Source organism: Neophocaena asiaeorientalis, unplaced genomic scaffold, assembly GCF_003031525.2.
Source record: "Neophocaena asiaeorientalis asiaeorientalis breed wild unplaced genomic scaffold, Neophocaena_asiaeorientalis_V1.1 scaffold254, whole genome shotgun sequence".
Classification (NCBI taxonomy): domain Eukaryota; kingdom Metazoa; phylum Chordata; class Mammalia; order Artiodactyla; family Phocoenidae; genus Neophocaena; species Neophocaena asiaeorientalis.
Window position 1 is genome coordinate 3,850,957 of NW_020174705.1, and position 17,012 is coordinate 3,867,968.

At 50.8% G+C, this 17,012-nt stretch overlaps 1 protein-coding gene across 1 annotated transcript; it reads right to left on the reverse strand.

Annotated features, from left to right (window-relative positions):
- Positions 1 to 1,983: 1,983 nt before the first annotated feature.
- Positions 1,984 to 15,635, reverse strand: CDIP1 (cell death inducing p53 target 1). Its single transcript, XM_024759569.1, has 5 exons — positions 15,523 to 15,635; positions 3,680 to 3,785; positions 3,390 to 3,545; positions 2,379 to 2,652; positions 1,984 to 2,257 (listed from the first exon to the last, which is right to left on the reverse strand). The coding sequence occupies exons 1-5, from the start codon at positions 15,589 to 15,591 to the stop codon at positions 2,146 to 2,148; spliced, it is 717 nt and encodes a 238-aa protein (XP_024615337.1). The 5' UTR covers positions 15,592 to 15,635; the 3' UTR covers positions 1,984 to 2,145.
- Between the last annotated feature and the right edge of the window lie 1,377 nt (positions 15,636 to 17,012).

Consider the following 17,012-nt stretch of genomic DNA (forward strand, 5'->3'; position numbering starts at 1 on the left):
TCACAAAGACCCTTAAAGTCCATGCGGTCCCGTGGTTTTCTAATTCTCAGAGTGCTCTGGAGTTTTCCTACTTTTTGAGTTTTTTTTTTTTTTTTTTTTGCGGTATGCAGGCCTCTCACTGTTGTGGCCTCTCCCGTTGCGGAGCACAGGCTCCAGACGCCCAGGCTCAGCGGCCACAGCCCACGGGCCCAGCCGCTCTGTGCATGTGGGATCTTCCCAGACCGGGGCACGAACCCGCGTCCCCTGCACCAGCAGGCGGACTCTCAACCACTGCGCCACCAGGGAAGCCCTGAGTTTTTTTTTAATAACTAAGATAAAAGAGGAATAGAAATGAAGTATTTATTTTAATAGGAATTTTATTACCGGTTTTATATATTGAGGATCTGTGAAAGTTTTACTCAGAAAAGGGTTCAACGGTGGGGACACTTTTTTCAATAACTGACTGAGCCCACTTGCCTTCACAAGTCAGATGAGGGGCAGGGGCAGAGCTGGCCAGAACCTGCGGGCCCAGCTGCCTGCCCACCCCCAGTAGCCTCAACCCCAGTGGCTCTGTCTTGCTTAAGGGAGTGAGGGTACCTCCCTGCAGGGTGGGATGATCCTGAGCTCTAGCTGGGGGTCTCCAGCTTGCAGACCCTGTGGGTGGATGCATGGTGTGGAGGCGGGTTACATGTTATCAGTACCATGAAGCCAACTTCCTGATGCAGTCACAGCTGGAATCCTAGGGCTCATCCACACTGGGCTCTGGCGGGTTTAATTAGGGACTGAGATAGCAGTGTTGTTCCTGGATAGTCGGTTTGGCATAAGCACCGACACCCTGAGGACTCAACCCCCCACCGTCTTTCCCTCGCAAAAGGAAGCCAGGCAAGAGAGCAGAGGCCTCGGGCAGGGGAGTGAAAGGGCCAATTTAATGAGAAACTATAAACTGAGACCAGCCACGATTCACAGTGACAGGAGGCCATGCAGTGGCAGTGCGAGACCAGGAGAGGGGCGGCAGCAGGATACAGTGGTCCACGTGAGCAAGTTCACAGACAAACCATTCAGGAAATAGACAGTGTGGGCTCAGGCCCAGGGCAGGGCTGGTGTCCACCAGGGCACTTGTGCCACTTGTGGCTGCTCCTTTCTCATCCCCAGCCTGTCCCCCGTCCAGTGCTGCAGCTGCTCCTGCTGCAGTGCCTGCTGTTGGAGCGAGCACAGTGACAGGTGACAGCAAGCCAGCCAGGGCAAAGGGCGCAGCACTTACTGGGAAGAGGATCCGTGGAGAATGTGCACTGCAGATCTGAGTGTGCCTGCAAGGAGGCCCCTCCTCTCTGTCACCTCTAGTCCCAGCTGCGACACACCCCACAGGGGTTGTGCCCACATGCAGCAAGGACATGATATACACAGATGGGCTAGGCTCCTGGGCATTCCTTCTGGCCCTAGCAAAGACCAGGGTTCACAGAGGTGTGGCTGGAAAGGGAGCTGGGCAGGGGCCAGAGGAGAGTCCCTTCTTGGCAAGCTAGGGCCCAATCTCTTACCCCATGGCCTGCAGGTGTGCCAGTGTCCACATTATCCCAGGTGGCTTCTGGGCACTGTTAAGAGTTCCTGAGTTCTGAGGGCCAGAGTCATTCCTTCTGACCATCATACCTGCCTCTAGCACTTCAAAAACAAACTCAGGCCTGCCTGGGTCCATCCCCCACTCTCAGCCCAGCAGATCAGAAATGACTACTGTGGCTACAGGCTAGGCCCCAGTGCAGGCCCCAGGTCTAGGGAACCAGCCACTGCTCTGGCTGCTTTTGGTCCCAGGAAGACCCAGGACCGAACCTGTACCTGGTTCAGAAATGCAAGAAGAGACCCCAGCAGGGAGACCATGTGAGAGAGATCATTCCCTGCTTATCTTTCTGATCACAAACACCAAGCAAACCAGCAGCACACAAGCTCAGTGCCATCCCCCTGCCACTTGCTGACCCTTGGCCTAAAATCCAACAGAATTTTTGCCAAAAGAGTCAGATGCTCAGGGAAGGGCAAGGTGAAGAGGACAAGACTTCCAGGGGACGGACTGGTGGAACAGCTTCCACCCCCAAGTGGGAGCAGGGAAGCGAGCCACTGAGCGCGGGGAGCAAAGCACAGGGGGCCAGACTGACAGTGGGGAGTCCAGTCCCGGCTCCGTTAGCAGAGGCGCTTGTACGTGTAGATGTAGGCTTTGCAGCTGGGGCACGTGTGCGTCACATCCTTGAAGTCGTTGATGAGGCAGGGGATCAAGCAGCAGCCCAGGTCACACCTGAATCGGAGATGGGGAGAGACAGGGAGGCCTGAAGAAAAGGCGCCGAGGACCGGGGCCTACTCCAGCGTGGTGGTGGGTGCGCTCAGCCTCCCCACCCAGCAAGCGCTATACCACCTACCCCATGAAGCAGCAGAAGAAGCCCAGCACGAAGTTCATCAGGCCAATCTCGTAGGAGATCTTGGTGGTGATGGCCTGCTGGCAGTGGGGACACACCGTCTGCACGGGCGCACCCTCAAAGATCTCTCCCTGCAGCACTGTCACTGTAGTGGCAGCCCCTGAAGGGACCAGGACCGTGGCCGTATGGCCCCCAGGGCCAGGGTAAGGCCCTGGTGGGTAGGGCCCTGGTGGGTAGTAGCCCATGGGTGGATGGGGGCCTGGAGGAGGGTAGAAACCTGGAATGACATGGAAGATGGAGCAAAGACAGATCACTGCCTTGCCACCTGCCCCATGTGAGAGGTGAGCACAAAGCCCTGAGGCCCCCAGCACCCAAGGACATAGGATGAAGCCTTGGGGACCAGGCCCTGGGCCAAAGTAACCATCGACATTCTCCCAACCTTTCCTGCTCCCTGTCCCATGGGGACCAAGACAGAGAAGCTACTTGGCCCAGCCAGATAGGGCAGAGAGCTGGGAACAAGGTCTAACCTCTCCTCAATCTTAGCTTGATGCATTGGCTCCCTTGCCTCTGACACACAGGGGACTGAGCTGTGCTCAAGGACCTTGACCACAGGAGGGAAAGCCTTGTCTCTCATCAGCATCTCCTCCCCACCAGCATCAGGTCTTGCACTGTGGTGCCAGGGGCCAGCCCACCTGACCAGGGCCTGATTCTCCAGCCTGTGTAGTCTCTCTGAAGAGCTGCTGGGTGAGCAGGATCCCAGGCCTCCACCATGGACTCAGGTTCCTGGCAGCACCTCCAGGAGCCAGCCCTCCCCTTGCAGGGCCCGGGACACCTCTGGCCCACAGAACCTGTACCATGTTTTAGGGCACCTTCCCATGTCCACCGTCCAGACCCACGATCAGCCCCCCACCCTTAAACACCCACACAGACAGACTACCCGCCCGCAGCAAAGGCTGGCTGGCAACCCAGGTGACATGCTGAGTGCTGGGCTAAGCGGATTCCTTTCCAGCTTACCTGGAGGCATGTAGGTGCTGTCTGCATTCACATGTGGGGGGATGAAGCTAGGCTGGGGCATTGGGTGACCCGGCGGCTCATAGGGTGGGGGGCCAATGTCTGCAGGGGGCAGTGACATGCCCGGTGGGGGCTGCATCACAGCTGGGGAGGTGCGGCCTGGACAGAGAGTGACACAGAGAGACAGGGAGAGGAAGCTCAGACGGCTCCAGCCATCAGCGGAGGGCTGCTCCAGGCACCAGCTCCTAGCAGCTGGAAAGGGCAGGAGACAGCAATCAAGCGCTGAACCCTACCTGGGGTGGGTGGAGCTCCACTTTTCTCCTCCAGAAGGGGGGCTGTGGGGCCCCCAGGGTAAGGAGGGGGCGGCTCGTTCGACATCTTTGCTGCTTCTCCTGGACCCTGGAGGACAAACTGAGATGCAAAGTATGCTCCCAGCCCGCCCCCCTCAGCCCCCCACCGCCAGTCAGGCACTGGTCTGTGATGAGGGGCTGCAGCGCAAGGTGTGTGGTCATCCTCAGAGCCGCCCCTGCTGAGCCCAAGCACAAAGGGCCTCCTGTGGCTCCTGCAGGTGTCCCCTGCTCCGGGGCTCAGGTCACCTTTCACTCCCCTCCCCATAAATCTCCACACTTGTGATGGGCTGGGACCAATTCCTTCGAGAGAGAGCAGACTGGGCTCCCTGTAGGCCCTGGAGACGCCCCACCATTGCTTAGGTAACCCAGCCCAGAGCCACCATCCTCCAACCTCCAGAAACTACCAGCTTCAGGGGTCACCTTTGTGAAAGCCAGACAGTCGGGTGGCCCTGGAAAGGGGACAGAACCCAGCAGCTTGGGAACCTAATCTAGGGCTTCTCACAGGGCAGTCTGGTCACTGGTCCTCTCCTCCCCTCCAACTTAGGGAGCACCAGGCTGGCCTCCACGCCAGGGCACTGTGGCCTGCTTGTGGGAGGGGGTCTGGGAGAGTTTTTATACCTCCAATCCCAGGTACTCAGAGGAGATAGGCAGGTGAGGCTCCTTCTACTGCCGGCCTGGGCAGACACACAGGGTTCTGGGGAGCTGTTTCAGGGGGAGAACAGGTAGCGCCCTCAGCAGCGGCAGCCCTGGGCACCTGGCCCCACGCAGCCACACTCCCTCGGCACTGTATGTCTGGTGTCTCCCCCGCTGCCCAGCTCAGCGCCATCCTGTGTCCCTGCCCACTCCTCAGCCCCCGCTTCCCTTCCCCACAGCTGCTGTCTCCTCAGGGCCACGGCCAGTCCTCTGTCCACTCCCCACCAGGCCCACAGCAGCCCCCTCATGTCTACATGCCCTGTGGGAAGGAATCAGAACCAAGGGCTTCTCCCCACAGCAGCAGCGCTGTTTTGATCGGGGAGTGGATGGGGCGAGAAGGAAGGAGGTAGTGTTGGTCATTTCCTTCACAAGGTCCACTGAGCACCTGCTGCTGGGTACTGGGGGAGAAGCAGGGGAAGCAGGCCATCCTCCCGCCCCTGAGTCTGCATTCTGTGTCCTTTAGTAAGACACTTCCTTCACTCTATTCAGCAGCATAAAAGGCTAAAAATTAGTAGCATTTTAAAGCATTTTAAAACTGATATAATATGAACTAGAAAAAAAAACTAAACAGTATAAAAAATATATACAGTGAAAGCAAGTCTCCTAGTATAGCTCCCTCCTAGAGCCCATCAGTGTTAAGTTCAGAACCATGTGGGGATGGAGGGCCCCAAACAATCCTGCCAGGGGAGAGGGAGCCTGGAGTCAGTAGGTTTAAATATTAAATTTAACACATTAGTGGCAGGGCCAGAGGAACTGAGTCCAAGCAACAAAAGTGAAAAAAGATACAACTGATTTCATCAAAATTTAAAACTTGTGCTTCTAAGGATACCATCAAGAAAGTGGGAAGACAACCCACACAGTGGAGGAAAATTTTTACAAATAATGTATCTTTTCAGGGACCTGTACCATTTAGAATATATAAAGAACTCTTCTAATTCATTAACAAAAAAGATAACCCAATTTTTTTAAATGGGCAAAAGGATCTGAACATACATTTCTCCAAAGATAAACAAATGCCCAATAAGCACATGAAAAGAACCTGAACATGGTTAGCGAAAAGGAAAATGCAAATCCAAACTACAAGGTACCATTTCCTACCCACTTGGATGGCTAAAATGAAAAGAACAATAACAAGTATCATGTAGAGAAACTGGAACCCCCCACATTGCTGGTGTAGCCGCTCTGGAAAACAGTCTGGCAGTTCTTCAAAAGGTTAAAATAGAGTTACCACATGACCCAGCAATTCTGCTCCTAGGTATATACCCAAAAGAATTGAAAACTCATGCCCATACAAAAACTAGTACAAGAATGTTCATAGCAGAATTATTCATAACAGCTAAAAAGTGTAAACAACTCAAGTGTCCATCAACTGATAAATGGATAAACAAACTGGATATAAACATATATATATTTCCATACAGTAGAATATTAATTCAGCCATGAAAAGAGATGAAGTACTGACACAGCTACAACCTGGATGACCCTTGAAAACATTATGCTCAGTGAAAGAAGCCAGACATAAAGGACCACATATTATATGATTCCGTATATAAAATGTCTGGAACAGGTAAATCCATAGGGGCAGAAAGCAGATTCGTGGTTTCCAGGGGTTTGGGGGGCTGGCCATAGAACAGCAATTACGGAGTTCCTTTAGGGATGATGAAAATATTGTAAAACTGTAATGATGGTTGCACAATTCTGTGAATATACTAAAAACCACTTAATTGCACACAATTATTTAAAATATTTTAATTTTTTGCCACGCCCTGCGGCATGCGGAATCTTAGCTCCCTGACCAGGGATTAAACCTGTGCCCCCTGCATTGGAAGCACAGAGTCTTAACCACTGGACCAGCAGGGAAGTCCCCGAATTGCACACTTTAAATGGGGAAATCGTATGGTATGTGGATTATTGTATGTCAGTAAAACCTATTAAACTGAAAGAAAACAAAATTGCCCAACATTATCACCCTAATGCAGCCAGTCTCAGCATGTCCCTGCCAGTCTGTATGTATAGGCACCTGTATTTTTATATAGTTGCCATTGTGACAAAGTTTTAAATCCTTTTAACACTGTGTCACATATATTTACTCCATCTTGCAAGACTCCATGACCATAGATTTTAATATTTCCAAAAATGGGCCCATCACTGTTTACATGACCAATCCCTATTAAAGCATTTAGAATGCTCCTTATTTCATAAAAGACTGGAACACCTTTGGCTAATGCTCTTTCCCTTTCTTGGATTATTTCCTTGGGCTAAACCTGTCAGAAGTGAGATTATTAGGTCTAAGGATATGGACATTTTATGCCTTCTGTGAAGGATGATGCTGATTTACAGTGCAAACTCTGAATACTACTGTTATTATGATTTGTAATGTTAAGATGACACTTGGTTATGTTTACTTCTTTGATCACTAAGAGGGAGGACATCTTCCCAAATGCTTATCAATTATATGCCAGCTCTTGTGAGTTGCTGCTTATAATTATCCTTTGAAGACATGGAGGCCAAGGAAAGACAGGACCTGTCTGAGGTCCCATGGCTTATTAGAGGCTGAGCCAAGCCTAGGACCCTGGTGTGACTCTTCCACCTCCACCTGCAGGTGACTCCTCATAGCACAGGGTCAAGAACAGTAAACAGCAGAGCCTCTAGAGGACGTCATAGAAGGTCCCTGTCCAGGGGCACTGGCTGTGCATGCTGGGCCTGAGGTCCCTTGCCCAGGCCACTGCCAGTGGCCACAGCCACCCCGATGCGAGAAAAAGGCAGCTTTCCTTAAGGAGCTTGACTCGAGTCTGCAGAAAATTCTAATATGCTGAGTCTGTTAGAACCTGGGCTGGCACCTGCTGCAAACTGCCATGCTCCACCCATCAGGGATGCCTGTGGGGGTGGCTTACCAGGAAACTGGCGGGTCCTGGGTCGCTAAGCAGGCCGGGAAGAGCTGCACTGTGCTTGGCAAGGCGCTTGAGCACCTTTGGGTTTAAGAGGGAGGAACTAGCCCCTCCATGTCTGGGGAGCAGGCACACACACACACACACTTCAGAGGATGCAGGCGTGGCCTGCCTTGTCACCAAAATCTCTGGATCTAATTCCATCATCTAGAGCGCAAGAATTCACTCTGGAATCCCACCATCATAATGATGGCATAAGCCCTGCACACAGGGCAGAGGCCTCCCCTGGTGTCCAGCAGAACCTAGAGCAGGCACTGCTGCAGGACACTCATTACACTCCAGGCCCGGACTACACCACGGCCCAGCTGCTCCTGTCTCCTCTCCTCCCCTCCACACCTACACCCACGATGCAGCTGCCTTCCTGAACTGTGGCAGAGACTGGGGGGCAGGCCCCTCCAATACGCAAGAGAGGTTTCTGAAAAATGGCTCATGAAGATTTCAGGAATTCAAACTCCAGTTCCCCTAGTGCTTCCCAATATAAAATCAAATGTGTGTGTTCCCACAAAACTACATTGTCCAAGGTGTAATCAAAAACCTCAAGAATGCAATAATCTTAAAAAAAAAAAAGGCACATGTCCAAAAGAACAGTTTTCCAATAAAAATGCACACTGCTCAAGTTAAGCTACAAGTGCAAGCGTGGAATCTGATATCACAGCCCCGGCAACTTCACTGTTGGGCAGGTGCTGGAGCATCCGTTAAAAGAGGCTCAGGAAGGGCAGCAAGTTCCCAACAGAGGAGAGGGAGGCCCATGATCCTGGGAGCTTGGTGAAGCCAACGTGCAGCCCCTGAACCCCGAGACAGGCCTCTCAGCCTCCTGTTTAGATATTGTACTACAGACTGTGAAGAAACAAGAGTTGTCTGAAAGCCGTCACGAGTCTATCATAAACCAAACAGGAGCTCCCAGGGGGCCCAGAGGACGTTACACAGGACACCCCTTTATGCCCTCTGGACTTGGTGGATGCAGAGGTATTACCCAGTCATAGTACTGATAAAATACAGATTCTCTGAGAAGAGAGCTAGAGATCCAGCTGACCGCTTAGCAGCTGGTCAGCCAAGGCGCTGACCCCAGCAGCACGTGGGTGTAAGGTGCAGAGCAGGGTGCCCAAGACCTGGGAGCTGACTCTACTCTGCCACAGGCTTCATGGATTTCCTATTTAAGGAGCCTTAAATTCCTGCTTACCTGATTTCTGGCAGTTTTGGGGATGCTGGGGAATTTCCACTTCACCCTGGATGAAAGCAAAGTGCTGCTGCCCCAGCCCTGACGGCTCCTACTTTAGAAGCCACCGGCCTTGGGAGACAGAGCACTTTCAAAAAGCTGAAGTCTGGGCTGGAACTAAGCAGGAGCTGGAAATGTGTGCACGGCAGAGGCTGGATTCCTAGGGCACCTGTCACGGGGCCCCGAAGATGGAACTGACAAAGGAGATCAGTGTCCCCTCCACTGCATTTTCAGGTTGAGGCCTAGCCTGAAAGGAATGTCTTGACTTTGGCCACAGGGCAGGGAGGCAGCGTGGGGCGCGTGGCTGGCAAGCTGAGAAGGCGCTGTTGGGACTCTGATCCACGCCATGAGCCCACAGCTTCCTCAGGAGCCAAGGACGGACCAAGGGACAAGGGGGTGTTCAGAAGCTCTGGGACCATCATCCCCTACATGGGAAAGAGGAGAGGGAGGGCCTGCACCCTGTTCCACCAGGGGATGGAATGGGGCCACTTAAAAGCCACATCTGGCCTCTGCCCCCACAACCAACACAGTCTAGCACCCCCTGTGCTCTTATGTAGGAGGGAATTATTCCGGTCACCCTAAAGTGAGATGAAGCCTGTCTCCACGTCTGTCTGTCTTTGGACCCACTCCCTGCTGCAATCTCATCTCACCTTCCCCAGAGCAGCAGGCACTGGGCCTCTGGGGTAGGACACAGGGCTGGGCACTTTCTGCAAAGCCAGGTCTCCCCATGTCCCCTAGTGGAGTTAAAAGCACAAGACCTCCCGGCCCTGGGAAACGGCTCTGGCGTTCTGCTCTGCTCCCAGCTACTCACTGTGCCCTGTGGAGAGCGCTGCTGTTGATCCAGGGCCAGAGCCTGACCAACTGGCAGCAGCCTGAGGTGGCCCAGGTGGCTCCCCGGGGGAGCTGGGAGGGCCTGGGCCCGGGCCAGCAGGATACACCCCTCACTGGCTCAGCCGCTGCTGCAAACTCCATTCTGCAGTCAGTCTAAGCTGTCCTGCACACCACCATGGGGGTGCCAACCCTGTCCCCGGTCCCCCCACCCCAGACAGTCTCTGCTGAGGAAACATACCCACACTGCCTTCTGGAGGAGGACTGGGAGGGCAGGGAGGGCAGTGTGGAGCTGAGACGCATCTGTACATGAGTGCAGGTTCCTGGAGGATTGAGGACAGATGTGGGGGACAAGACAGAGATGAAGGGAGAGGACGCACCCAGAAGGAGGACTTTCTGACATCAGTTTTCCCCCAGGGTCTGCTAGAGCAGCGGTTCTCAAACTTTTTGGTCTCAGAACCCCTTTACACTCAATTATTGAGGACTCCAAAAAGATTATGTGAGTTATATATATCAATACTTACCTTACTAGAAATAAAAAATAAGGAATTGTTAAAAGTATTTATTCATTAAAAAGATTAACTTATTACATGTTAACATAAATAAAATTTTAAAATAACTACTTTCCAAAACAAATTTAATAAGAAGATGGACATTGTTTTACATTTTTGCAAACCCTTTAAAGTCTGGCTTATCGTTAAAAAGTCTATAAATAACAAATGCTAGAGAGGATGTGGAGAAAAGGGAGCCCTCCTACACTGCTGGTGGGAATGTAAATTGGTGCAGCCACTATGGAAAATAATACGGAGGTTCCTCAAAAAACAAAAAATAGAACTGCCATATGATCCAGCAATTCCATTCGTGGGTATATATCTGGACAAAACTATAATTCAAAACAATACATGCACGCCTATGTTCATAGCACTATTCACAACAGCCAAGACATGGAAACAACCTAAATGTCCATCAGCAGATGAATGGATAAAGAAGATGTGGTACATATACACAATGGAATATTACTCAGCCATAAAAAAGAATGAGGAACTTCCCTGGTGGCGCAGTGGTTAAGAACCTGCCTGCCAATGCAGGGTACACAGGTTCGAGCCCTGGTCCGGGAAGATCGCACATGCCACGGAGCAACTAAGCCCGCTTGCCACAACTACTGAGCCTGTGCTCTAGAGCCTGCAAGCCACAACTACTGAGCCCACGTGCCACACTACTAAAGCCTGCACACCTAGAGCTTGTGCTCTTCAAGAAGAGAAGCCACCACAATGAGAAGCCCGTGCACCGCAATGAAGAGTAGTCCCCACTCGCCACAACTAGAGAAAGCCTGTGCACAGCAACGAAGTCCCAATGCAGCCAAAAATAAATTAAATTTTTTTAAAAAATGAAATAATGCCATTTGCAGCAACATGGAAGGACCTAGAGATTATCATACTAAGTCAAATAGAAAGACAAACACTATATGATATCAATTATATGTGGAACCTAAAATATGACACAAATGAACTTACCTATGAAACACAGACTCATAGACATAGAGAACACTTGTGGTTGCCAAGCAGGGTGGGGGCGGGGGTGGGGAGGGAAGGACTGAGAGTTTGGGATTAGCAGATGCAAACTATTATATAAAGGATGGATCAACAACAAGGTCCTGCTGTATGGCATGGGGAACTATATTCAATATCCTGTCATAAACCATAATAGAAAAGAATATGAAAAAGAATTAATATAATTAATATATATGTATAACTGAAACTGTTGTATAGCAGAAATTAACACAACATTGTAAATCAACTATACTTCAATAAAATAAAAAAGTCTGGCTTAAGAGAAGGCAGCTGGATGCTCATATCTTCTTCTCCATCCAATCTGTTGTGATGTTTTGGTTAAAGTATGAGAAAATCCAGCCTCCCACAGTAAGTAGCTGGAAAAGGGAAAGGTATCTGAATAGTCTTCTCAGCTAATTGTGGATATTCTTCAACACTACACCCAAACCTGACAGGTGGTAGTAGCTTCTTAAAGGTTAGTTGCAATATGGAATCTGAATCTTTAACAACAAACTTTTCCTATTATATTGAAAATCATTGGGCTACCTTGTATTTGGAATGGATCTTTTACACATGCCCCGTTTTATAACAGCATGCATAGGTCATTTGGAAAATAATGGTCCACGATTATGAGCCCTGATTATGTAGATCTAGCAATGTTAACACATCTCATTATAAGATATGCCTCCCTCCAAAAAATCACATTGTTACTATCACCACCAACCCCCTCAGAAAAGTCTTTAACTACTGGGAAGCTGTCAACCTCACGGTGGCAGATACAAGTTTTCCAAAATTCTGACATTTTCACTTGAAAGCTCAAATCTTATCATTAGAAACAGTAACAAATTTATCATTGGCAACTTATACAAAAATAAAAGGTCAGTTGTTTTCCTTGAATTAGCAGGCGCACTTTGTTCATTTTCAAGAAAATGTCTGCTAAATCCCTAAGTCTGAATAACCATAGTCTGTGTGTCAGTTGTTGTTTTAAATAAATATGGAGCTCCATGAAAACGCTAGTTCAGCTCACAGCTCAAACAGCTGCACACATGCTTCCCCTTGAGGTCTCCAGCATGCTTCATGTGCGTCCTTTCATCACAACACAAAACATTAAAAAAATGTGTACTCAAGGGTCCAGATAATAAACTCAGTAATTTTTACTGCTTTTTCTTAAATGAAACTGGCATGAACACAACCACAACAATGACTAGCACAGCTGGGTGCCACACCTGGAGCAGAGCTAAGTTCTGCTACTGTTGCACCGCCAATGCTAATGCCAACACAATGAAAAAGGCAATATAACCAATAACGTCTTGGTGTCCTTATAAACATAGTTCTGACCTTCAGCCCCTGGAAGGTCTCAGGAAGCCTCCAGGAGACTGCACATCACCTTTTGAGAGCTGCCAGGCTAGAGGAACCCCCAAGCCGGTAAGAGGGTACCTGCAGGCAGAGCATGGTCAGGGCCAGAGGGACCAAGAGTCCCAGGACCGAGAGTGGACTGCGCCAGTGAGTCTCTGAGCTGTTTATCACACTGAGGCCCCACCCGAGGAACATGCTTGCTGTAACGTGCAAGGCTTTAAGGAGGCATCAGACTAGTTCAGACTCAGCTCCACCACTTTCCAGCTGTGTGACCTCACTGAGCCTCAGTTTCTTGTTTGTAAATGGGGATAATCATGCCTACCTCTCAGGGTTGGAGCTAGTTTTATAATAAACAGCGTAATAAGCAAAACACCCAGAGCAGTAGCTTGAGACCGAGCACACAAGAACACTGAATAAATGGCACCTGCTATTGTGGTCAATTATTGTGAACAACTTCCAACGGGAAGGAAAACAAAACAGGCACTGATGCCTCTGCTATGGCAGCTTCCGCTCCCACAGGAGCGGGGATCCTGGTGTGCATTCCCCCAGGATCCCGGGGTACTCGTAATCAAGCCCAGCCTGAGCGGCTCAGCCCAGAAGAGGTCACTGCAGCATGGCCAAGTGGCGGCCAACTGCTCTGTGAGCCCCTAAGACAAGTTCTGGAAAGGAAGAGGTACCAGCAATCATTCTAAAGGGCCATCGCTCCTTCCAGGCGACTGCCCTGGAGCTCCATGGGCTACAATGCCCCGGGAAGGGCACTCTGCCCAGACCCTGGCATCCACCCGAGACCCTAGTGGCAGCAGCTGCAGGGCCGAGTTTCCCACAGCCAGGCTGGCCTGCCCACTGCCTCCCGCCAGAGGAAGTCACCCCCCACCCTCCGGCAGCCATTGCACCAGGATGCCAGCTGGCCTCAGAGGGGCTCCTCTGTCCCCAGGAGGCAGGTTCCAGGCGTCTGGCCAGAGGGGGCTTTGGGCTTTGCTGGGGAAACTGAAAGGCAGCTTTCCGCCTTGCCCACAGCCTTGCATCTGCTGAACCAAGGAGGCGCCCACTGCTCCAGAAAGGGTGAAGGCCCGGGGTGAAAGCCAAGTGCCCTGGGGGGGTCCCCTAGGGCCCACCCAGAGGATGGGGGAAGGGGAGCACACTCAGCCCCTGCTGAGCAAGGGGGCCTGGCCCACATCGTCCACACCCCGCCTGCCCACTGTAGAGGCTGCGTGGACCATGAAGGACCAGGCAGCGTGAGGCGTCCCTGTGGCTGGGGGCTTATTCACCAGGGATGGCCACTGACTCCCTGGGCGACTCCACGTACCGTCCTGTTCTCCCAAGTTCCCAGGGGTGGGCTTAAGGACAGTCTGTTTGGTGGCCACTTAACAGAGGCCCTTGGAGGGGGACGGCACTTCCTCTGGGAATAACCAACCGTCTGTTGGTGCTGATCATTGTGTTTGCGCTACTTTGCGCTGGGCACAGGCTGGGAAGTGTCAGGGAGTGAGCGGCTCGGTCCCTGCCTTCCAGAAGCTCACAACTGAGTGGGGGAGACAGGAGTCAAATACACACCAGAAACACCAAACCTAAGTACACAGTGAAACCAGTGGTGTACAAGAAAGTACGGAAAGATCAGACCCGTTCCGGGGGTCAGGGAGCAACTCTCCAAGTAAGCCGGGGGGAGGAGGTGGGGTCAATGAGACTAGCAGGCAAAGGAGAGGACAGGACAGTGGCAGGACAGTGAGTCACAAGGCCTCAGGAAGGAGGCTGCGCCCGGTGTGGGTGGCCAGACAGCAGCCTGGAGCCATCGAGCCTCAGGACTGTTTCAGAGGTACGAGGTGCAGGGGCTGCCCTGCAGCGCACAGACCTCAGATCCCCACAGAGGACCTGGGCCAGTAGGCAGGATAAGGACCTCAGGCCACGCAGCCCACAGCAGCACCCCAGCCCTTCTCCTCTGAGCAGCCACCCCCCACCCCATGCACCACCCCCTCAACTCAGCCTTCAGGAACAAAGATACTGACTTCCTTTCTAGACCGGCAGTAAAATTTGAAGAGCGCCACCGATGGATTGTATGACCCTATATAATCTCTCCATGCCTCGGTTTCCCCACCTGGACCACAGAACTCCATTTTTATTCAGGGCAGCAGTATCTTTGCTAAGATGTTCTCAGCCCTTCTTACAGTCATGTGACCATGTGGCTAAGTTCTGGCAAATGAGTCACAGTAGAGTGACATATGTTCTTGTTGGAAGGTGCTAAAAGGGAGCCACCTCGGCAGGGAGATGGAGCCCATGTCCTCAGGCCCTCCTCCTGCCTGCTGCCAGGAAGATGGATGTCACAGCCCTAGCAGCCATGCTTGACCATGAGGTGACCTTGGGAATGGAAGCCATGCTAAGGACAACTGAAGGTGCCCAGGCCCTGGATGACCATGGAGATACCACCATTCCAGCACTGAATGGACCACTTCTCTCACCTATCTTGTAGTGAGAGAGAAACAAACTAACTTGTTTTCCCTGGGGTTACTGTGAGTTTCCTAGTAAATGCAGCCAGACCTCAATATCAAAGAGAAACAGAGAAGCTAGTTTTCCAGTAATTCTCAAATCCAAGGTAGCCAGAATCTACTTGTGATTGGTAAATTTCCAGTTAGTTATTAACAAGAAAGGAAAACAAGTACCATTAAAAATAAATAGTGCTCCTTGGGCCTGAAGGTATGTAAACAAATGGTCCATCATTGAAAAGCTCCCATTAGGACTTCCCCATGCCTTGGCTTCTTCTAGCTCACAATGCCTTGCCGAGCAGGCCCCTAGGAGGCCAAGTTCAGCCCTGGTGGACTGGAAATCCTGAACTCAGCCCCTTTTCCATTGTCCTTAAAGATGCAGGCAGGACAAGAGAGACAATCCCTCCCTCAGATAGCATCACTGGTGGCTGCAAACCATTTATTTTAACTCTCGAACCTGGGTGTATCTGATTACTTGGGAATTCTAAACACTTCAAAACAAGCTAAAGACATGGAAAGGACCAGAAAGTAGATCTGGTTCTCCCATCTGGCTGCTCTCCTCCCACCCAGCCCTACACTCTTCTCCCTGATGAGTATCATGGCTCAACAGAGCTGATACATCAGCCTAAGCCAATGGCCCCAAATACCACAGCCTACGCCCTTCCCCGGGGAGGCTTGAGTCCTGATGTCACAGGCCAAGCAGGAAGGGCAGACTCCTCACCTGCTGGCACCCAGGCACTAGGTCCCACCCATTTGGCCACCTAATGTTCCAGAGTCTCAGTTTTCTCATCTGTGAAATGGCAGCAGCCGTCCTTGACCCACCGAGTTGTGATGAGGCGTAAATGAGGTCATGGATGAAGAGCACGCAGCTCAGAGCCTGTCACATAGTGTTCAATAAACACAAATCATGGTTTGCATAAATACAAATAGCTGTATTTATGGAGACGCAAGCAGAGTGTGGGAAAAGGAAGTATACAATAAAACAGAAAAGAGAATACACTGGTTGCTCTTAATCAGAAGCCAAATCAAAAGGCAGACAGGACTCAAAGAATGGTTCTAAGCTAAAAAGTAGTAAGGCTTCTAGGAACTGTGATGATGATGACAATCATAAACGCACAATTTACATCATGCTGAATTCTGGTCAGAGCCGTGGCAAACCACTCTGACTCCCCGTGACAGAGGCAAGGGCACCTGGGCCACAGCAGAGTGGGTTCATGCAACTTTTCTGGAGGACAATCTCACTCCTGTACATTCTTTTTAACACATTAATTCCATTTCAAGGCATTTGTCCTAGAAATAAATGAACACATGAGCAAAGGTTCACATGTAAAAATGTTTCTATATATCAACGTTTTGATGTTCAACCAAAGGGACTAGTTACCCATCTGGTTAACATATACGATGTAACTATATTCACTCCCTCAAAATGATGTGGATCTACCTTTACTGACATAGGAAGATGGACTTGATAGAGCACCACATAGCATGTACAGTGCGATCCCGTCTCAGAGAGACGTGTGTATTTACATGTAGATTACACACCAAATGTTAAGGGTGGTTTTTTCTGGATAGTGAGATTTTGGATGATTTGTTTACACACACACACACACACACACACACACACACACACAGACACACATATACAGAAACTTTTTATTTCTGTGTAGTTTCTAGTTTTTATAGGGTAGGCAGCTCCTTTGGTTGGTTCCTTCCTCAAAATGCTCACTGTAAGTGTGTTATATTTCTGTATATTCCTCCTCAGTCCAGAAAAGGTGCCTCTGACCATAATCTAGTTCTGTCTGTAGGGAAAGAAATGCTCCAAGGAGCAAACCCAAGGACTGGGCTGTTCCCCTCTCATGAGTTGGAGTGGTCTTTGCTTCAGTTTTGTAGGAATTTGGTAACACAAGTCAGTTCTCTATACCAAGTCACTTCCCAGTGCTCCAGTAAAATTGAGGGTCTAGACCTGTGAAGCTGGGACATAAAGGCCATCCAAGGTAGTTCTAGCCTCAGAGACGCTGCCTGGAGAGCCAGCAGGAAGTCACCTGGCAGAGGAGGCAGGTGAGAAAATCCCAATAGACACATGACAGAACTGAGACGGACAGCATCACAGGGCTTGACCGAGGTCACTAGCTGGAGCTGGCGCTGGGAACACAGGTCTCCTCCTGCCCTCTGAGCCGCCTCCCAGGCAGGACCAAGCTCAGGAGCTTGGAT

Coding starts and splice junctions, on each gene's coding strand:
- CDIP1 (XM_024759569.1), bottom strand. CDS start 15,591: ATGAGAAAACTGAGACTCTGGAACATTAGGTGGCCAAATGGGTGGGAC. Junction 3,786..15,522: donor TAGTGCCTGGGTGCCAGCAG/GTGAGGAGTCTG, acceptor TTTGTCCTCCAG/GGTCCAGGAGAAGCAGCAAA. Junction 2,653..3,389: donor CAGCACCTACATGCCTCCAG/GTAAGCTGGAAA, acceptor ATGTCATTCCAG/GTTTCTACCCTCCTCCAGGC.